This window comes from Thalassophryne amazonica, chromosome 17 (assembly GCF_902500255.1).
Source record: "Thalassophryne amazonica chromosome 17, fThaAma1.1, whole genome shotgun sequence".
In the NCBI taxonomy this organism is placed as follows: Eukaryota; Metazoa; Chordata; class Actinopteri; order Batrachoidiformes; family Batrachoididae; genus Thalassophryne; species Thalassophryne amazonica.
This window is the reverse complement of record NC_047119.1, coordinates 68,364,514-68,388,094: the sequence shown is the minus strand read 5'-3', so window position 1 is coordinate 68,388,094 and position 23,581 is coordinate 68,364,514. Positions and strand designations below refer to the sequence as shown.

The window sequence follows — 23,581 nt, the reverse complement described above, 5'->3', positions numbered from 1 at the left end:
GCCGGCCTGGGCTTTACGTTCTCAGGGTGCAGGACTACTTTGTGTCCCTAGGGTGAATAAGAAGTCTGCGGGTCACAGAGCTTTCTCCTATCATGCCCCTATTCTGTGGAATGATCTCCCTGCGTCAATAAAACAGTCAGATTCTGTGGAGATTTTCAAGTCCAGACTTAGACGCACTTATTTTCCCTTTCATATGGCTAGCATACTGGTACAGTTTTGTTTTACGCTTTTTACTTTTAATTCATTTATTAGTAATTGGAGCGGGCTGCGACCTCAACTTTACCTAAATTCTGGGTCTTTTAGTGAAGTTTATGGCTAGTGGCCGGCGATCACCTTAGTATTTCTCTGTATTTCTTATTGTTTAATGCTGGCAAATTATACAGTTTTTTTTTTTTTTTTTGTCTTTCTGGTGTCTGATTCTGTTTTTTCTCTCTGTTTAAGGTGCAGCTCCATCCAGAGATGGGAGTTGTATTTGTGTTGGCAACCCTCCTGTCCTGTGCACCAATAGCATTTCTTGTATATTCGTCCGTGAATTGTTCTGTGAATTGTTCTGCAATTTATGTTTTGTAGCATGGCCCAAGCAGAGGGTCACCCCTTTGAGTCTGGTCTGCTTGAGGTTTCGTCCTCAGAGGTAGTTTTTCCTTACCACTGTTGCTCTGGGAGTTGGTAAGGTTAGACCTTACCGGTGTGAAGTGCTTTGAGGCAGCTCTGTTGTGATTTGGCGCTATATAAATGAAAATAAATTGAAAATTGAAATTGAGTTTCAAATACGTGGGTGTTCACCTCAACAACAAACTGGACTGGACTTGCAACACCAACGCCCTGTACAAAAAAGGCCAGAGTCGCCTGTACACGCTGTTTGATGCACATTTTCCTCTACTCGCACTCATCTTCTGTGTTTTTTAATAGCTGACATAATATGAATTTCTCCACTGTGAGATCAATAAAGTCTTATCTTATCTTTGCTTATGAACAGCTGAGCCTTTTGGGGATGCTCCTTTTATACCCAGTCATGACACTCACCTGTTTCAAATTAACCTGTTCACCTGTGGAACAGGTGTTCTTCGAGCATTCAACTTTCCCAGTCTTTTGTTGCCCCGTCCCAGCTTTTTTTGAAATGTGTTGCAGGCATCCATTTCAAAATGAGCAAATATTTGCACAAAAATAATAAAGTTTATCAGTTTGAACATTAAATATCATCTTTGTGGTGTATTCAATTGAATATAGGTTGAAGAGGATTTGCAAATCATTGTATTCTGTTTTTATTTACATTTCACACAATGTCCCAACTTCATTGGAATTGGGGTTGTACATTCGGGAAACCGCCTGTCACTGCAAAATGCACTGTAATGTTGAAATGTACCTGGATGAGATTCAGATGATTGTGTTCCACACAGATGGCACGGCTCAGCGCAACGTTGAGTGGTTCACACCTGACTGATCAGCCAGCTCACGCTGGAATGCCCCTGATGCCAGGACGCCCAGTGTGGTCAGCACCTCTGTGGGCACAGACAACCGTCGCCGTATTGCGCTCTGGCCTTGGTAAACGAAATCAGTTTATGAGCCCATTAACATCATTTGCAACTAAATCCTCGCATTCCATGAGTTCACGCTCACATTGGATTGAACCATTTGCAACGTGCTTTAACAGCGCTAATGTAGCCATTGTTCGGGCCATTTTGCACATCACTTTGCAGGTGCTTTTTTATATCCATCTATATAATTGCAAACATGTGGGTGTGTTAAATGTTCATCAGTGTGTCTCTGTATCACTTCCTGTTCCGGAGCACAGCGGTGTTTTGCTGTATCTGTTAGCTGTAATCTGCGCAGTTAGATTGATCTAGATAACTAGATAACGATTTGTTTCACAGTGTAATCTTCACGTGCCTTAACTAAAGCACTCCCTCTGCTGAATCACCTCTAAATTATTTACACATTATTCACTTTGTGTGTTTTTAGGAATCCGCTAGCTTAGCGCAGCTACTAGCTGTTAGCCAGTTTAGCATGGCGGCTTCTCCTGTCTCTCCTGCACATTTCTGCTCTGGGTGTGAAATGTTTAGTTATTCCTCGGCCTCCTTTAGCAGTAACGGTACTTGTAATAAGTGTAGCTTATTCGTAGATTTGGAGGCCAGGCTGGGCGAATTGGAGACTCGGCTCCGCACCGTGGAAAATTCTACAGCTAGCCAGGCCCCTGTAGTCGGTGCGGACCAAGGTAGCTTAGCCGTTGTTAGTTTCCCTCTGGCAGATCCCGAGCAGCCGGGAAAGCAGGCCGACTGGGTGACTGTAAGGAGGAAGCATAGTTCTAAACAGAAGCCCTATGTACACCGCCAACCCGTTCACATTTGTAACCGTTTTTCCCCACTCGAGACAGCATCCATCCCACTTTGGATGGAGCAGCTCTCATTTCTAGAAATCTGGCCAATTTTCTTAAATCCTCCAAACCGTGACTATCCAGGGTTGGGACCAGGAAGCAGAGTTGTAGTCTTACACACCTCTCTGCAGCTTCTCTCCCCCTGCCATCCCCTCATTACCCCATCCCCATAGAGACAGTGCCTGCTCCCAGATCACCAATAACCAGCAAAAATCTATTTAAGCATAAAAATTCAAAAAGAAAAAATAATATAGCACCTTCAACTGCACCACAGACTAAAACAGTTAAATGTGGTCTATTAAACATTAGGTCTCTCTCTTCTAAGTCCCTGTTAGTAAATGATATAATTGATCAACATATTGATTTATTCTGCCTTATAGAAACCTGGTTACAGCAGGATGAATATGTTAGTTTAAATGAGTCAACACCCCCGAGTCACACTAACTGTCAGAATGCTCGTAGCACGGGCCGAGGCGGAGGATTAGCAGCAATCTTCCATTCCAGCTTATTAATTAATCAAAAACCCAGACAGAGCTTTAATTCATTTGAAACTTGACTCTTAGTCTTGTCCATCCAAATTGAAGTCCCAAAAATCAGTTTTATTTGTTATTATCTATCGTCCACCTGGTCATTACCGTGAGTTTCTCTGTGAATTTTCAGACCTTTTATCTGACTTAGTGCTTAGCTCAGATAAGATAATTATAGTGGGCGATTTTAACATCCACACAGATGCTGAGAATGACAGCCTCAACACTGCATTTAATCTATTATTAGACTCAATTGGCTTTGCTCAAAATGTAAATGAGTCCACCCGCCACTTTAATCATATCTTAGATCTTGTTCTGACTTATGGTATGAAAATTGAAGACTTAACAGTATTCCCTGAAAACTCCCTTCTGTCTGATCATTTCTTAATAACATTTACATTTACTCTGATGGACTACCCAGCAGTGGGGAATAAGTTTCATTACACTAGAAGTCTTTCAGAAAGCGCTGTAACTAGGTTTAAGGATATGATTCCTTCTTTATGTTCTCTAATGCCATATACCAACACTGTGCAGAGTAGCTACCTAAACTCTGTAAGTGAGATAGAGTATCTCGTCAATAGTTTTACATCCTCATTGAAGACAACTTTGGATGCTGTAGCTCGTCTGAAAAAGAGAGCTTTAAATCAGAAGTGCCTGACTCCGTGGTATAACTCACAAACTCGCAGCTTAAAACAGATAACCTGTAAATTGGAGAGGAAATGGCGTCTCACTAATTTAGAAGATCTTCACTTAGCCTGGAAAAAGAGTCTGTTGCTCTATAAAAAAGCCCTCCGTAAAGCTAGGACATCTTACTACTCATCACTAATTGAAGAAAATAAGAACAACCCCAGGTTTCTTTTCAGCACTGTAGCCAGGCTGACAAAGAGTCAGAGCTCTATTGAGCCGAGTATTCCTTTAACTTTAACTAGTAATGACTTCATGACTTTCTTTGCTAATAAAATTTTAACTATTAGAGAAAAAATTACTCATAACCATCCCAAAGACGTATCGTTATCTTTGGCTGCTTTCAGTGATGCCGGTATTTGGTTAGACTCTTTCTCTCCGATTGTTCTGTCTGAGTTATTTTCATTAGTTACTTCATCCAAACCATCAACATGTCTATTAGACCCCATTCCTACCAGGCTGCTCAAGGAAGCCCTTCCATTAATTAATGCTTCGATCTTAAATATGATCAATCTATCTTTATTAGTTGGCTATGTACCACAGGCTTTTAAGGTGGCAGTAATTAAACCATTACTTAAGAGCCATCACTTGACCCAGCTATCTTAGCTAATTATAGGCCAATCTCCAACCTTCCTTTTCTCTCAAAAATTCTTGAAAGGGTAGTTGTAAAACAGCTAACTGATCATCTGCAGAGGAATGGTCTATTTGAAGAGTTTCAGTCAGGTTTTAGAATTCATCATAGTACAGAAACAGCATTAGTGAAGGTTACAAATGATCTTCTTATGGCCTCAGACAGTGGACTCATCTCTGTGCTTGTTCTATTAGATCTCAGTGCTGCTTTGATACTGTTGACCATAAAATTCAAATCACAACAAACAGTTGCCCCAAGGCGCTTTATATTGTAAGGCAAGGCCATACAATAATTACGTAAAAACCCCAATGGTCAAAACGACCCCCTGTGAGCAAGCACTTGGCGACAGTGGGAAGGAAAAACTCCCTTTTAACAGGAAGAAACCTCCAGCAGAACCAGGCTCAGGGAGGGGCAGTCTTCTGCTGGGACTGGTTGGGGCTGAGGGAGAGAACCAGGAAAAAGACATGCTGTGGAGGGGAGCAGAGATCAATCACTAATGATTAAATGCAGAGTGGTGCATACAGAGCAAAAAGAGAAAGAAACACTCAGTGCATCATGGGAACCCCCCAGCAGTCTACGTCTATAGCAGCATAACTAAGGGATGGTTCAGGGTCACCCGATCCAGCCCTAACTATAAGTTTTAAGCCTAATCTTAAAAGTAGAGAGGGTGTCTGTCTCCCTGATCCGAATTGGGAGCTGGTTCCACAGGAGAGGAGCCTGAAAGCTGAAGGCTCTGCCTCCCATTCTACTCTTACAAACCCTAGGAACTACAAGTAAGCCTGCAGTCTGAGAGCGAAGTGCTCTATTGGGGTGATATGGTACTATGAGGTCCCTAAGATAAGATAAGATTCAAAACCTTATAAGTAAGAAGAAGAATTTTAAATTCTATTCTAGAATTAACAGGAAGCCAATGAAGAGAGGCCAATATGGGTGAGATATGCTCTCTCCTAGTCCCCGTCAGTACTCTAGCTGCAGCATTTTGAATTAACTGAAGGCTTTTCAGGGAACTTTTAGGACAACCTGATAATAATGAATTACAATAGTCCAGCCTAGAGGAAATAAATGCATGAATTAGTTTTTCAGCATCACTCTGAGACCTTTCTAATTTTAGAGATATTGCGTAAATGCAAAAAAAGCAGTCTTACATATTTGTTTAATATGCACTTTGAATGACATATCCTGATCAAAAATGACTCCAAGATTTCTCACAGTATTACTAGAGGTCAGGGTAATGCCATCCAGAGTAAGGATCTGGTTAGACACCATGTTTCTAAGATTTGTGGGGCCAAGTACAATAACTTCAGTTTTATCTGAGTTTAAAAGCAGGAAATTAGAGGTCATCCATGTCTTTATGTCTGTAAGACAATCCTGCAGTTTAGCTAATTGGTGTGTGTCCTCTGGCTTCATGGATAGATAAAGCTGGGTATCATCTGCGTAACAATGAAAATTTAAGCAATGGCGTCTAATAATACTGCCTAAGGGAAGCATGTATAAAGTGAATAAAATTGATCCTAGTGCCTTTAATACCTATGGCATGCTCTAATAATCTGTAATAAAATTTTATTGGCAACAGTATCAAAAGCAGCACTGAGGTCTAACAGAACAAGCACAGAGATGAGTCCACTGTCTGAGGCCATAAGAAGATCATTTGTAACCTTCACTAATGCTGTTTCTGTACTATGATGAATTCTAAAACCTGACTGAAACTCTTCAAATAGACCATTCCTCTGCAGATGATCAGTTAGCTGTTTTACAACTACCCTTTCAAGAATTTCTGAGAGAAAAGGAAGGTTGGAGATTGGCCTATAATTAGCTAAGATAGCTGGGTCAAGTGATGGCTTTTTAAGTAATGGTTTAATTACTGCCACCTTAAAAGCCTGTGGTACATAGCCAACTAATAAAGATAGATTGATCATATTTAAGATCGAAGCATTAAATAATGGTAGGGCTTCCTTGAGCAGCCTCGTAGGAATGGGGTCTAATAGACATGTTGATGGTTTGGATGAAGTAACTAATGAAAATAACTCAGACAGAACAATCTGAGAGAAAGAGTCTAACCAAATACCGGCATCACTGAAAGCAGCCAAAGATAACGATACGTCTTTGGGATGGTTATGAGTAATTTTTTCTCTAATAGTTAAAATTTTATTAGCAAAGAAAGTCATGAAGTCATTACTAGTTAAAGTTAAAGGAATACTCAGCTCAATAGAGCTCTGACTCTTTGTCAGCCTGGCTACAGCGCTGAAAAGAAACCTGGGGTTGTTCTTATATTCAATTAGTGATGAGTAGTAAGATGTCCTAGCTTTACGGAGGGCTTTTTTATAGAGCAACAGACTCTTTTTCCAGGCTAAGTGAAGATCTTCTAAATTAGTGAGACGCCATTTCCTCTCCAACTTATGGGTTATCTGCTTTAAGCTGCGAGTTTGTGAGTTATACCATGGAGTCAGGCACTTCTGATTTAAAGCTCTCTTTTTCAGAGGAGCTACAGCATCCAAAGTTGTTTTCAATGAGGATGTAAAACTATTGACGAGATACTCTATCTCACTTACAGAGTTTAGGTAGCTACCCACCCAGAAACCAAATGTTCTTTGAATGTTCATTGAACGTTTGCAAACGTGGCATGAACACTGCATGAACATCATATGAACAAAGAATGAGGACAGGTAATGTTTGCATGCGAACATTCAATGAACATTATACAAACGTTCACAAGTGTTCACAAACACCAAATGAACAGTTGCAGCAGAACATTAAATGAACATTTGTAGTGTTCGCATGCGAACATTACCTGTCCTCATTCTTTGTTCATATGTTCATGCAATGTTCTTGCTCAATTACCTACAATTTTTGTGATTGTTCCTATTGAGAACTAAAAAAAAAAAATAAGTAAAACAAACTTTATAAATGTTTTAAAATTCAATAGGTTTGATTTCAATAGTGACTTGCAATGTGGAATTATATTGTGGAACATATAAAATAAGTAATGGACAAACTTTTGAAATCACTTAATTGATAAAGGAATTCATCTTTACAGAATTAAACATCATTGCTCAAAAAGCACATAAACTGAAAAATTTTCAACGTTACAAAACATTTCTTAAGCGGTAAACCACAAACGCTACTCCAAAAAAATGTTCAGATATAAGAATAACTTCTAGAATTAATAATGAAACCTTAAAAAAAAAAAAAAATAATAATAATTCATCTATTTATCTACATACAACCAATAATACACATTTTAGGAGCAAAAATAAATTCAACTTAAACATAAATCACCACTTGAAACAAAAACTACAACAATCTTTTAGACATCTACATACAATTAATAAAAGTCATACTTAAGAGCAAAACTGTGGACAGTTTTAACACAAACATTACTATCAATAAATTCCCTGAGAAAATTCCTATGGAAGTTTTTAATCGCAGATTTGAAGACTCAGGTTGACATTAGTCAGATTAGTCAGTTAGCGAAACTGAACAGTTTAACACAAACATATTACAATCAATAAATTTCCTGAGGAAATTCACGATGAAAAAAATATACAAAAATAATACAAAATTATTAATTTAAATTAATGTTTAATCCCCAAATAAAAAGGTTCTCTGGAGGTAAAATTAAATTTTATCAAAAATATTCCATGTACAATGCAAATTAAGTAATGCTACTAATCTGACCATAAGCTTTGATATTATAGAACATAAACCCCGATATCATATAAAATACCCTCAGCCATATGTGCAGTCTTCTTAATAATTATTTAATTGGAATCTATATGTATACAGGTGGGGCCAAAAGTTTACATACCCTGGCAGAAGTTTAGTTTTTTTTTTTGGCCATTTTTCAGAGAATATGAACAATAACAAAAACTTTTTTTTCGCTCATGGTTCATGGTTGGGTGAAGCCATTTACTGGCAAACAACAGTGTTTACTCTTTTCAAATCATAATGACAACACAAACTACTCAAATTAACCTGATCAAAAGATTACATACCCCTCTTCTTAATACCATGTACTGCCTGTCTTTTGTGGTGGCTGTGGATGAGGCTCTCTGAGGGTAAAGCTGCCACTGAATGGTTTGGACTTTATTTACATCAATTATGAAGAATACAAACAATATGGCACTCTATGGTAAATCTGCATGAACAGTTCTGAAAAACTGAGTGAGTGTGCAAGAAGAAGAAGAGTGAGGAAAGCCATCAAGACACCCAGACACCCCAGAAGTTATAGGCTTACGTGGCTGTGATTGGAGAAATTATGCACAGTTCAAGCTTTGCATTTTGTATCACCAGTTATCCATCTTCATGATGAAGTTGTATAGAGGAGGATTTTCTTAAAAAAGAAGACCTGAACCTTTAGCTACAAATTGCCAGAAGATACACCTGAGATGCCTGGATTTGATCTGTTTTGGTGAAAGAAAATCCTTCTGTGCTCTACTCCACTATGAAGCTAAGATTAGTGATGCAAAATGCAAAGCTTGCACTGTGCACAATTTCTCCAGTCACAGCCACGTAAGCCTATTAACTTCTCCTAAGTTGTCTGGGTGTCTTGGTGGCTCCTTGTAAATCACTGCAGAGGTGTTATCAGGTTGTGAAAACAGTGTTTTCAAAGTGTTTTTCAGTAGCTTTTACATAATATATGATAGACATGTTACATTTACACAGAAATGAAGCTGTTTTGAAGTGGATTCTGCCATGTTGGATTCGCAGCCAGAGACCAGACGTCACGGTACGTCACGGTGCCTCTCTACTGTGACTGCCCCCCCCCCCCCCCCCCAAAAAAAAAACAGATTTGCAAGATTGTTAGTTCTTCAAACCTGTAATCTGGGTCAGGAAAAAGTTCAGGATGGTCCCGTCTATACTTCTTTGATTCTACTCGGACAGGACATCTTCGGATTATGGCACAATTGTAGAAATAATGGTAGTACTGTCCATTGATGTGATTTTTATTGCAGTTGCCATGACAACTCTAAATCTGTGGCACGTCCCTGGCAATTGACAGTTCCTGACTTGTCCTGGCTGCCAAAGATAAACAGGAGCCGTAGCGTTCAAGCCGCCCCTGACAATGACTGTTACTGTATACTTCCCTTGTTCCATTCCAGGGGTGTATGCAGTTAAGGTATTGATTAGGGCATTCCTCTGGTGCCTGGTTCCCTCGTCCTCACCATCAAGTCTGTCATTAGTACTCTTGAGCTGCAAGTTGAAAATTTCCTTTGTTAGTCATAAGCAATTATATACATTTTTCTGTTCAGATATTGTATAATTTGAGCTACATGGTCATAACTGGTATTCAACTCAGCACCTTATTGGACAGGCCCTATATTTTTAACAAGCTGTTTATATTGCTTCCAGAATTTTCTCAATTTAGTTATCAATTAGGTATACCACACAGGTGAAAGCAGATCAGACAAAAATGATTAATCCTCTGTACCCACTGTTATTTGTGTAAAGGACTTTTCACACCACATGCTTTGGAAGCATCAGAGGCGCAACAAATCGGTCTAAAAAGTATTTTCAATGAAACGCATTGCTTTTTAGAGGTGTCTAAAGCGTCACGTCAAAAGCCGAGCTAAACCATCGCTTCTGCCGGGAGTGTGCACATTCCTGCTTGTCAACAGGCTGACGTGGTAAAAGTTCAACCCAATCCAACTTTTGCCGCTCTGAACTGTGACAAAGCTTCACACTGTCCAAAAGAAACAATGTGTCGGGTCCAAACATGGAAGACTAGCGGCAGAAACCACTGATGCCTACAAAACAGGAAGGTGTCACAGGACTGCTCATTTATACAGAGCAGTTTTCTGAAGAAAAATCCTTGCAAATGTTTTTTTTTAAACCTCAAAATTAATTTGACTGCTGTATTAAAGCTTTTTCGTGGTTCATCGACGCACATACAACATGGCGATCACTCAGCTTTCCTCTGGAGAAAGAAAGAAAAAAAAAAAAAAAAACATCTGAGCAAAAGTCTCCGTCCCCTTGCCACACGGAACGCGTCGGGGGTGTGGGAGGCGTTGACGCGACACGTTGCCTGATGCGTATAAAGCATGCAATGTGAAAGGCTTTAGTTACCGTATTTCCATAAATACAGCATGTTTCATAATATACTGTGTAAAAAATGAAACAGCAAAACTTTATTAAGGTGATGAGGATCTAACAAACAGAAAACACATTAACTCACTTCTTTGAGTGACTTTACTGGAAGGCCCATTACTTCCAGGCACTGCTTGGAATTGGTTCAAGCCCACACTTGTCGTTTAGCTGGCCATTCTTCGGATGATCATCTTAGCAGCGTCCACATTGTTCTCTCTCCTGGTATGTCTGGGAACCGACACTTTCAGGGACAGTCCAAGGATGCAGTGCACCAACTCTGTCATTTAGCTGTTTGATACTGTGAATGATGTCATTCTGCTTCTCCTGGAACACAAAATGTATATAGATCCATATGTTACAACCTTAATACAGAAGTTCTCACTTTACATTAAATCCTATGCTTCACAAAGGATTAAACCAATGCTGTTGACCTCTCATCTTCAGCACGGACAAATCTGTGAATGAACTGAGTGAGGAAAGTAAGTAGGTAAGTAAGTCCCTTCAGCTGCTCCCTTGTTTGCACTCGGGGTCGCCACAGCAAATCTGAGGTGGATCTGCATGTTGAATTGGCACAGGTTTTACGCCGGATGCCCTTCCTGATGCAACTCCACATTACATGGAGAAAGCATTACATGGAGAGCCCGGAACCTTTTGCACTGAAACCAAGCGCATTAACCACTTGGCCACCACTCAGTGATGAAAGTGAGCCATGGAGGAAAAAAACAACAACAAAAAAAAAACAAAAAAACAAACTTGAAAGATCTTGGCAAGGCCCTGATGGTTGGTCAGGTGGTTGTCCCCCAGAAAAATGTGAAATCTCAAATGCATTCTGGTTAGTGCTGTAGGTATCAATTATTTTAGCAGTCAAGTATTTTATCGATTATTCTGGCGATTAATCGAGTAATCGGATAAAAAGTACTTTTGCGTTTTAAACATCAATGGGCTGTCTATAAACAATGACACAATGTCACTGTCATTTTGCTGAAATGGTGATGGGATGTAGCCTTCTATTTTGTTTTGTCCAATTTGTAAAAATTAACCAAGTTTTTTTTTTTTTTTAAATAAAGGTTGATGGACTGGGTCCCTGCGTGATTTTTTTATCCCTCTTTCTCTTCAGCAGATGCATTTCAGCTGGAGGTTGAACATGCAGCATCGCAGTCAGTTTTTTATTATTTAAGTTACCGTGTTCGTGAAGTGTTGTGTGTTGCCCAAAAATGCATCATTAAAAAGTGAAACACTCAGTGTGAGTCTGAGGTAAACACAGAAGAAAGAGTGGACTTCTGCTGTTTGTCAATGTAGCCGGGGACAGAGCTGTGACTCGCCCGGTCTGAGAGCTCCTCACGCTGGGCAGAGAGAGACAGCAGCTGGCCACCGGGTCAATAGTCCCTCCCCACGTAGAGCAGAAAAATAGACAAACACACTGCTTCGCTTTAAATGCACAGTAAGTCTATTTCAGATGATCAGTATGGACCATCTTTCTCTTAAAAGGCTTTATTTTACTCTATGTGTCACGTTGGAAAGCGGTAGCTATCGTTGCTAATTTGATTAGCTGTTATGCTCGCCTTTTGTTTTTTTTTTCTGCGGATGTTGCAGCGCCACACACAGGCCTGACATATGTGCTACAACATTAAACGAAGCTTCGAGGCACAGAATTTGCCTCAAACATTTTTTGTAATCGAATTATTCAAGTTACTCGACTCATCGTTTCAGCCCTAATTCTGGTGCTTTCTCAGGTCTATTTACCCACCAAAAGAATCTCAAAAATTTTTTTTTTTTGGACAGATCACTTTTCCCACACCAGATAAGGTGGTAAACCTCAGTAGTATAGCATACAAGTCCTCCTGTTTCAAGTGTATGGTACCATAGACAGTATGCACACACTATGCAAATGAAACATTATGCAAGGGACATAGAAACTGAGTTTTTATAAAAGGAATTCTGTAACTTTATATCAGCAATAAATAAACATGTCAATTAAGTAACAAGACCTGTAAATTATTTCTTTAAATAAGGAAAGTTAGTATATACAACTTCATTACTGGCAGATTTTACTGTATTTTCAAATTATATCCCAAATAGAACAGAATATTTCTTGCCAGAAATTTTGAATATTTTGCTTGCTGAATGTGAATTTTTAGAATCTTCTGGCACAAGACACTGAACAATCTTATTTAACCATTATAGTACAAACCTCGGGATAAAGATCGGGCTGATGTGAATCAACTGAAGGCACACACTCAACCGACTGGTCAGATGGAGGATTCAGTGATTTAACAACTCTTAAGGCAGCAGGCATGGTTACTGTGGTGGGGAACAAACAATGATCGAAAATATTATCAAACTTATCTTTATAAAGTCTCTTTCTGGGCACTGACATTACTTAAACTTAAAGACTGAGTATATATATTAGTCATGGTCATAAAAAGTTATGTATATTTTAAATTTAGCATTTATTTAAGCAAATTAGTCCCTTTGAGATCGACACCTCTTTTATAAGTGAGACCTGGACAATTATAAAGTTTCCAATTCACCCAACCTGCATGTCCTTGGAAGTGAGATGCCCACACACACCTTACTGACACCTTTAGGCTTCTGGCTTAATATCAGAATAAATTAAAACATGGACAAAATATGAATTAGGCCTGTGCCTCTCTGTAGCTAACGTTAGCTCCGTGCTAGTCAAAAATGTGCTGGTTTGGTTCCCATTAGTCCATGTCTGGCATAATCAAGCTTCAAGCAAGTTCTGTCTTTTCTGTCTAAAATGGGTTTGTGCTCACATCAGGTTCCGTTACCTCGTGATGACTGTAGGAAGGCCTCGCCATTTGAAGCTAGCTGCTAACTCGTGGTTGTGTTGGTTTTCTGTGATCCAGTCGATGATCATCCAGCGTTAGTCTCCTCTTCTGCTCTCAGTGGTCTCTTAATCGTAGTATAGAGACTGAACAGGCAAATTAACGTCTTCAACATAAACTTTTATTTGCCAAAAGAGAACGGAGAGCATGCAGCACTGTTAGTTAGCCAAGTCGTGTTGTTCTTGTTCTTCTTCTTCTTCTTTGTTAAACAGCGGGTTTTAACCCAACTCGGTGCACCACTGCCACCAACTGTTTGGTGGAGAGCACTACAAGCTTTTTTTTTTTTTTTTTTTTTTTTACCAGAATGAGAATGTTGCATTTTACATTCAGAAATGATTGTATCCAGGTGTTATAATGTGTACAATGTACATGTTTTACCCTGGATAATTATAATATCATGCCTCACTGAAAACATGAATTGAGCAGCTGAAATTAAAGGAATCAGAAAGGAAGAAATATGTTATGGTAATAATTCCCACCAAACACTGTTAGACTGTGACATGTGACTATTCATCTCATGTTCAGCATGTTTGTTTAAAAACATGTCTGATAATGTTTGAACTGCAAGTTGTGAAGTGACCAGTAAAAAATATTATTTGTCTATGAGCTGTTTTATTTAAATGTCAATGTTTCCTGCTCATGCATGTTGAAAACATTATGTTGTAAATCAATTTTAATACCTTTAATGTATTTTTCCTTATTTCCAAAAATGCTAAAGATATTATGCTTTTAGAAAATATGGCAAAATGTATGTAACTCAGGTCTGTCGGACTTCTGGATAATAAGCTGCCATTGCAATCTGTTTCCATAAAAAAACATATTTCAGTAGCTGACAATCAGTTTGTAGTGATGTAAATTTTTTATTGCAAAAATAATATTCCAATTAACAGAGTGCATGTTTATGCAAGTTGCCCCAAGACATGTTTCTGAGTTAGCTCTGTCAGTTTATCACAGTAATCTTGAAATTATACGAGGGTAGGCTGAAAAGTTCTAAGGCTCACTATAATGCAGTTAATGCATTACTCCTTCATGGGGAGCCTTAGAACTTTTCAGCCTACCCTCGTATATTCAGTAGGTCTGAATAAATCATAAATCGACATATTATTGGTTACCATGAGTGTTGAAATCATTTCCTATTGTTCATTCTACCTATGTTTGCACACATAATTTAAATGGAGTCCAACATTAACTTTCTGTAGGCAGTAAATGATATTTAATGTTTTCCTGTAATATGAAATTTTACAAAATAATTGTAATAATTAAATAATAATTTAATTTATACTTTTATTTAGAGGCAAGCTTTACACATACAACATGAACATTATGTGAATGTTCGCAAACACACTGAACATTAAGCATACATTCTATAAACATTTGATTGATTTTTGCAAATGTTTGCTTACATGTTTGTCTAATGTTTGCTTTCATGCAAACATTAGACAAACATCACAAACATTATATGAACATTTGCAAACTTGCTGAACAGTAAATGAACATTCTATGAACGTTCACTTGATGTTCGCAAATTTTCACTTCCATGCAAACAGACAAACATCACGAACATTACATGAACGTTTGCAAACTTGCTGAACAGTAAACAAACATTATATGAACATTTGTTTGATGTTTGCAAATGTTCGCTTCCGGGTGGGTACTCTGCACTGTGTTGGTATATGGCATTAGAGAACATAAAGAAGGAATCATATCCTTAAACCTAGTTACAGCGCTTTCTGAAAGACTTCTAGTGTAATGAAACTTATTCCCCACTGCTGGGTAGTCCATCAGAGTAAATGTAAATGTTATTAAGAAATGATCAGACAGAAGGGAGTTTTCAGGGAATACTGTTAAGTCTTCAATTTCCATACCATAAGTCAGAACAAGATCTAGGATATGATTAAAGTGGTGGGTGGACTCATTTACATTTTGAGCAAAGCCAATAGAGTCTAATAATAGATTAAATGCAGTGTTGAGGCTGTCATTCTCAGCATCTGTGTGGATGTTAAAATCGCCCACTATAATTATCTTATCTGAGCTAAGCACTAAGTCAGACAAAAGTTCTGAAAATTCACAGAGAAACTCACAGTAACGACCAGGTGGACGATAGATAATAACAAATAAAACTGGTTTTTGGGACTTCCAATTTGGATGGACAAGACTAAGAGTCAAGCTTTCAAATGAATTAAAGCTCTGTCTGGGTTTTTGATTAATTAATAAGCTGGAATGGAAGATTGCTGCTAATCCTCCGCCTCGGCCCGTGCTACGAGCATTCTGACAGTTAGTGTGACTCGGGGGTGTTGACTCATTTAAACTAACATATTCATCCTGCTGTAACCAGGTTTCTGTAAGGCAGAATAAATCAATATGTTGATCAATTATTATATCATTTACTAACAGGGACTTAGAAGAGAGAGACCTAATGTTTAGGTGAAATGGCCACAAGAGGGCGCTCAGTGTGAAGTATGCGGGAAACCATTCAAACCACAGTCATCATATGTGGGGCTAAACTAAGCTAACTCGGCCAGAAAAGCCTCCGTTGTGCTGAATAAAAGCTGTTCTCCAGTACGGAAACGTCTACACTACAACAACAAACTGGTGCAGCAGGCAATCGTAAAACTGACACAAAAAACCTTTATGTTTTTGTTGAAGGACAAGACTTCACCCACTACTGATGCCATGTTTGAAAACTTCTTCTTCTGTGTTGGTTAGCAAACAATGTTTATGTGCATCATCGCCACCTCCTGGAATGGAATGTGAATCAGAACACTACCAAGGCTGCAATCATGACTATATATATATATATATATATATATATATATATATATATATATATACAGTGAGGAAAATAAGTATTTGAACACCCTGCGGTTTTGCAAGGTCTCCCACCTAGAAATCATGGAGGGGTCTGAAAGGTGCATGTCCACTGTGAGAGACATAATCTAAAAAAAAAAAAAAATGCCTGAAATCACAGTGTGTGATTTTTTTTTTTAATAAATTTGTATGTTACTGCTGCAAATAAGTATTTGAACACCTGTGAAAATCAGTGTTAATATTTGGTACAGTAGCCTTTATTTGCAATTACTGAGGTAAAACATTTCCTGTAGTTTTTCACCAGGTTTTCACACACTGCAGCAGAGATTTTGGTCCACTCCTCCATACAGATCTTCTCCAAATCTTTCAGGTTTGGAGTTTCAGCTCCCTCTAAAGATTTTCTGTTGAGTTCAGGTCTGGAGACTGGCCAGGCCACTCCAGGACCTTGAAATGCTTCTTATGGAGCCCCTCCTTAGTTGTCCTGGCTGTGTGTTTGTGGTCATTGTCATGCTGGAAGACCCAGCCATGACCCATCTTCAATGCTCTTACTGAGGGAAGGAGGTTGTTTGCCAAAATCTCACAATACATGACCACATCCATCCTCCCTTCAATACGGTGCAGTCGTCCTGTCCCTTTTGCAGAAGAGCACCCCCAGAGTATGATGTTTCCACCCCCATGCTTCACAGTTGGGATGGTTTTCTTGGGGTTGTTCACATCCTCTAAACATGGTAAGTGGAGTTGATTCCAAAAAGCTCTATTCTGGTCTCATCTGACCACATGACCTTCTCCCATGCCTCCTCTGGATCATCCAAATGATCACTGGTGAACTTCAAACGGGCCTGGACATGTGCTGGCTTGAGCAGGGAGACCTTGCTGCCCTGCAGGATTTTAAACCATGACAGCATCATGTGTTACTAATGTAATCTTTGTGACTGTGGTCCCAGCTCCCTTCAGGTCATTGACCAGGTCCTCCTGTGTAGTTCTGAGCTTTCTCAGAAATTCTCAGAAGTGAGATCTTGCATGGAATCCCAGACCAAGGGAGATTGACAGTCATCTTGTGTTTCTTCCATTTTCTAATAAATAATCATAACAGTTGTTGTCTTCTACCAGGCTGCTTGCCTGTTGTCCTGTAGTCCATCCCAGCCTTGTGCAGGTCTACAGTTTTGTCCCTGGTGTCCTTAGACAGCTCTTTGGTCTTGGCTATGGTGGACAGGTTGGAGTGTGATTGATTGTGTGTGTGAACAGGTGTCTTTTATACAGGTAACAAGTTCAAACAGGTGCAATTAATACAGGTTAAGAGTGCAGAATAAGAGGGCTTCTTAAAGAAAAATTAACAGGTCTGTGAGAGACAGAATTCTTGCTGGTTGGTAGGGGATCAAATACTTATTTGCAGCAGTAACATGCAAATAAATTATTAAAATATCATACTTTGTGATTTCCGGATTTTTTTTTTTTTAGATTATGTCTCTCACAGTGGACATGCACCTAAGATGAAAATTTCAGACCCCTCCATGATTTCTAATTGGGAGAACTTGCAAAACCGCAGGGTGTTCAATATATATATATATATATATGATTCAACAAAAAAAAGATGAAAAGTTGAAACGGACATATGCAAGGTTGTGAAGCAAACACTTTATTATATTAACTCTTCAACGTCAAACATTTTGATCAGTTCTCTGTTATTGTGGAGGATTTTAGTCTGTCCTCCGCTTGTATTTTGGATGCATCTTGCAGTATACACATACAAATGTAATCCCCCCGTCTCACGCCGAAACCATCTGTGCAGCGACTCTTCAGGACGTTCTTGGTCTTCATCTCTGCAGATGGCTGCATGCAGAAAAGGTGCTGACACTGTCCCACAAGAGATGGTCCACAGTAACCAGAGGAGCCCAATTTGGCCAATGAGAACAGCAGCGTACGTGGAGCTGTGGTAAGGGCGCGCACACTTCTGTAAGCACTATAGCTGCACCACGGGGTGAGTCAGGGCGCCAGTCAGCTGCTTCAACATGAGGGACGCCACAGTGTAATACCTGCAGACATAAACAGAGGACAAAATTTATATATGAAACAAAAGATTTATACTTAGAAACAAAAGTTTTCAATGCAAAAGCAAAAATACAACAATATTTTTATGAAGACATCCCATATATTGATTCTGGATAAGATATTCCTTCAACAGGTGTTGAGAACTCTTTAGTCTTCATTTTGCACTAAGAAAACACTCCTTCCAATAAATGTTTACTGCTGGATGTGGCGCCTGCCTGCATGTGAGCTAACATTAAGGTCGCGCCCACAGGGAAAAACATGGTGACCACAACATCAGCAAATATGAGACAAACAAATCAGGAAAGTAGAATCATGAAAGAATCAATAGAATGTATGGCTGAGGATGACACCAAAACTCTTCATCAGTACTGCAAATGACTCAAAATATAATTTCAAAATGTCAGGAAACCTTTGAACCGTCTGTTTCGAACTATTATCCCAGAAAACGAAAACGTTGCATGTTGTACTGACACCTGCTGGTGCTGTTCAAAGACTGTATGGATTGGGTGTTGGTTGGGGTTGTGGAAACCAGAAGCATAGGCACCTTTGTTGGCACTGAATGGTTGACTGATCACAGATGATGTTGCGACCTTTGCAGGATCACTTGGGCACTTGGGAAGATGATTGAGGAACCATAGCATCTGGGTTTGTGATGGACCTGGATTAAGATTGAGATCCAGGCTTTCAACGACTTCATGGACTGGAGCCTATCCCAGCAGTCACAGGGCGTGAGGCAGGATACACCCCGGACAGGACGCCAGTCTGTCTCACGGCCATTACTACAATCACTTCAAATCTTTCAGTTGCTGATTATCGCCCAGATAAACGTCCGAAGCAGATGCATTCAGTAGTCCGCCAGTAGACTGATGACACATATAAATGATTTAATTTCTAATAATGGCACCGTAAGTGCACGTGCACTTTGGCAATTTGCATGCAGATCTGTTTCCTCGCCAAAAAACGTCTCACTTCTGAGTCCACCATCTAAACAGCAATGTGCTAACTTTAATTTCACACAGATCTTAAAAGAAAAGCCAGATGACCCCATAACTGATTTATTTCATATCATGCATTCAGAACCTTCATAAGCTTAGAAAGACCTGAAATAAAAAAAAACAACTCTACTTCTGGAAAAAGTGCGTTCATATATGCCAGAGCGAGGCTAACGTTATCTTTAGGGCTAAATGTTTTTGTTGTTGTTTTTTTTTTTTTGCTGATATGTGGTGCCGCTCGCTTAACTAATTTGTACACAGAATGTAAATTTATTACATATAGTAAAATTCATGCATTTCCACATTAGTAATGCTGTTGTCTCACTCGTCGCAAATGCAGCTGCCATGGCTTTGATGCCAACTCAGATACCTCGGGTTGCTCAATTTTCACACGTGTGAGTGAAAATTCCAGACAGACAAGACATTCAAGGCATTTTTCCCCAAGCTACAGGCGAAATCTCTGACCTTCCGAGGATTTTGAACGCAGCATTAGACTGTGTGCTATGGACTGACAATATAGAGTCCAAAATGTATTTGAGTAAAATAATAACTCACCAGTAATGCAGTCCTGCCCTCTGGTGGTGGGAAGAGTCAGACACAGGCTTCATGGGTCAGGATCAAACAGGATCGTGTTCTGCAAGACGCAGAACACAATAATATTTAATTCTGGCCTGAGGTGGACGGACTCTGAGGTAGAGAGCCCTGCAACAGGAAAAGAAAAATCGTCCAATAAGAAAAGATTTTCCAAGCAGTTAAAAAAAGCATCAAACCAGCAGCAGCGTGTTTATTGTGTGGGTTTGTATTTTGTGGAATTTATCATGTTGACTTACCACAGGGAAAGGAGGAACAGGAAGAACAATGCAGACAGACACGCAGTGACCAGCAGAGGAGACGGCGGCAGGTCAGAGGAGCCGGTGGTCGTCACATCGCCCCCTGTCAGCACAATCTGTTCATACAGCTCCTGTAATTCCCGGGCTTCTTGCAAGTACGCTTCACGAGAGGACGGGGTCACTTAAAAGGACACAGAGGACACAGTGATGAGAAGGAGACATTCGAAGGAGACACGGTTTATGAGATGAAGCGGTAAAAAGCAGCTAAACATCAAACTGTGACAAAGCGGTGGCACCTGTGAGGTAAAAGTAGAGGCTGACAACTGGCCCGTCCTCTCCGACGACCTGGCAGCGGTACGTCCCCTCATGCTCCTGTCCGACACACGGGAAATGAAAAAGTCTGTCCTCCCCCGCCGTTACCTCCTCAAAAGACGCCAGATTGGTGGTGTTTACCTGTGACACACACACAGATCAGTGATGCTTCTCTGCACAGCTGCACACACACATTTCACAGACGAAGGAGCCTGAATGGTGTCTGTGAGCAACGCGTACCTTTGCTGCAAAACTCCAGATCCTCACCACCTCACCGCGTATAGAGAACGGGGCGTCACACCACAGCTCGGCCATGTGGTTCTTCATCACTTGCAGACTTTCGACTGAAACAAACACATGTGGAAATCTAAACATTACCTCTGCTGACTTTGTGCTAAAAACGGTTGAATGAACAAGGATTGTGTTGTTCTGAAGGTCTGGACTGTGTGAACGTTGTGACGTCACACTGATACGTACCTGGACAGTCCAGAGGGAACCCACAGGACTGGTACCGGCAGCGAGCACAGCTGTACTCAGCCGTTGGGTTCTGGTAACCTGACAGCAGGAAAACAACATGTGTTACAAGATGTTCTGTTCTTAACACGCCGTGAACATGGCGAGTGTTTAACCAGCAACTTACAGGTTAAAATGAGGTTTTTAAAGCTACAGTGTGCAGGATTTAGGGCTGTTCAAGTGTTCAATAGTGTATAATTACCTGCAACAAATCAGGATCAGTGATGGCATAATGCAATCTGCAACCTCACCACTAGATGACACTGAATCCGACACACTGTAGCTTTATGACAGAAGCAATGAAAAAAATTAAAGCACTCACCACAAGGAGGGACGCATCCGGTTTCTGTCAAAAGAAAAGAAAATGGTTTCGTTACACTTATTTTAATCAATCGAAATGCTGAAATATTTATTTTGTATATAAATTATGCAAATATAAATAATATAATAAAGCAATATATAGCAATATAAAAAATAAGATATAAATGATACAATCTAATTTATATAAATACAAATATTAAATGATCATATATTCATAAATAATATATAGAAATGAATTTCATGATATGATAATCAGGACAATACATAATATATGTATTAATTTAGAGCTAATATGTTGATTATCAAGATAAAACAATATGTGAGCAGATGTAGGAGAGTTGTGATCGTGTCTCACTTCTAGGCAGTTTGGAAGCAGCTGTGATGAAGTTTTCGGCTGCTGTCTGCAGCCTTCTGTCCAACTCTGCCACTGATGGATGGAAAAGGAGGAAAACAAACATATTCTGCTGAAATGTCTGCACTTTGTTTTCTCCAACTACTTCATGTTTATGATCTGATTCAACAATTCAGACCCTAATTTCCTTCCTACCTCCTCGGAAGTTGTCCTTAAAGTCCGTCGCAATGGGCAGAATCTCTCGTCTGAGGATGTCCCCCAGACGTCTGTGGTAGCCCCACCCTGCAAAAGGGACACGAGTGACATCAGACACCTTCACCCTTTCATCACCTCAGTGTTTATGACGAGTGGATTGAAGGAAAAAGACAAAATCTGAGTCGTACGCACCCACTTTTCCAGCCTCAATCACCCTCTGGTTGTGAGTGAAGAACTGGTCCACTCTCCGCTCACACAGGCCGACGTCGTGGCGGTGTTTCTGGCACATCATGGGGAAATCATCACGGTTGACGAAACACCGGGAGCAGCCGAGGGAGGAACCGAGCAGGACGCTCACGTACACAACAAACAAAGTGGTCAGCGCCATTTTGAGCTGTGAAATAACCAAAAAATCAACACAGAAACATTAAGGCCTCAGTGCTGGTGTGCAAACACGAAACCTGTACGATGCTGCCTGCTGCCTCCTCCACCACCTCACAAAACCAACCCAGATCCAAACCGAGAACCCAGCTGGCAGACCCGCGGTCCAACCCGCTCTCCTAAAAGCAGCCGTCAGTTTGCAGCAGCCAAAACATCACTTTGGCCTTTTCCAGTCACTTAGGGATTGACTCGCTGTTGGAGCCAGCATCAAGTGGCCAGTCAAGGAACTGGAGGTTTTGGCACTTCTGTGTTGGCTTCATTTTTCAGCACCCCAGAGGCTGTTTAGTTAATCCTCATCAGATTGTGTCCATAGTCACTTTTTTCTCCCTACCTGTGTGTATTTTTATCTCACTGTGACTCACCATGTATGGAGCACAGTGCAGCTAATTTGCAAAGTTAGCTCTTTCATTAGCAGGTTAGCTTTTTGGCTAATGGTAGCAACTGTTTAATGAAACCTCAAGCTGCAAAACCACTCTTGAAACTCACATTATGCTGAAATATGTACTAAAATCACCAACAAGGCCGGGTACATATAAAAAAAACAAAAACAAAAACTGAGTACTTTAAGTTTAAATATTTTGTGTGTTCATGCCATAAGAAATAAATATTATTTTGTGAGTAAAGAGCGAGTTCAGAGACCACTTAAATTACTACTCATTCAATTTACCCCCTTAAAATTCATATTTTTAATCTACAAAATATGGATCTTTTGTAGGAATCTTCACCAAACTAAATACATTTTTCAAAGGTCTCATAATGATAATACCTGATCCACTAAAAAAAAGTTAATATTTTCCACCTTGGCCCAAATATCACGCTACTATCAATTTTGAAGAAAAAATAAAATAAAATCATGGTTGAGTAGTTTGTGTAAACTCTAAAACATCCGTCGTAATTTAAAAACATCATGTAAACATTTGGAAGTATTTTGAAGCAAGAGCATTTACCTCTGTCCTCCAAGCGATGGCAGTACTGAGTCAGAAAACAGCAACAGGAACAGAAAACCAGAAAACCTGCTGCTTCCACACACACACAAAATAAATGTTGATGGTTAATCACTAACGTTTAGACTAAACGCTTTGCTGTATGACGTGGCAGCGTGTTTTCGGGGAGGGCGGGGGGAATTCTTTCGGAAAACAAACGTTATGTACACTCCAATCCTGCAGGTGTCAGTATTTCACCTAAAAGCTGGTTGGCAACCGTTGTACAGACAACAGAAGTAAAAACAAACCACGCTTCGATATGCTGAATCAATCTTTGGTTTATGACTCGGGGTTTCAGTCTAAGGCGTAAGATAAAATCTTCATTTCAGGGCATTATACTGTAATTTATTCCTTTATGTCGATCTGGTTGGGAATTTTTAAAGTTTGGTACACGGTTTTCATACGACTTACACGATTAGTGTGACCTGCTTCATTTAGCACTTTTCTGTAAATGCTACTGTTTTCATACGATTGTTTAAAGTTATTCACTTCTTTCACTCTATTGAAACAATAATTTCCTCAATATAATACAGAAATGCTATGATGTGTTAATATATGACATGACAAAATAATTTCCAATGCATATAGTTTTTTTTTTAATTGACAGTGAGGCTGAAGATTATTTTGTCTGATTAATTA

General features: G+C 39.7%; 1 protein-coding gene and 1 long non-coding RNA gene across 2 annotated transcripts; both read right to left on the bottom strand.

The window, feature by feature from the left end:
- Positions 1–10,565: 10,565 nt before the first annotated feature.
- On the bottom strand, positions 10,566–13,156 carry LOC117528954. Its single transcript, XR_004565911.1, has 3 exons — positions 13,090–13,156; positions 12,489–12,598; positions 10,566–10,621 (listed from the first exon to the last, which is right to left on the bottom strand). It is a non-coding gene; the product is annotated as an uncharacterized LOC117528954 (long non-coding RNA).
- Positions 13,157–19,808: 6,652 nt separating this feature from the next.
- On the bottom strand, positions 19,809–21,905 carry LOC117529596 (sperm acrosome membrane-associated protein 6-like). Its single transcript, XM_034192423.1, has 8 exons — positions 21,711–21,905; positions 21,519–21,605; positions 21,327–21,398; positions 20,973–20,996; positions 20,615–20,692; positions 20,378–20,481; positions 20,122–20,278; positions 19,809–20,006 (listed from the first exon to the last, which is right to left on the bottom strand). Exons 1-8 carry the CDS (start codon positions 21,808–21,810, stop codon positions 19,822–19,824), a joined length of 807 nt encoding a protein of 268 aa, XP_034048314.1. The 5' UTR covers positions 21,811–21,905; the 3' UTR covers positions 19,809–19,821.
- Between the last annotated feature and the right edge of the window lie 1,676 nt (positions 21,906–23,581).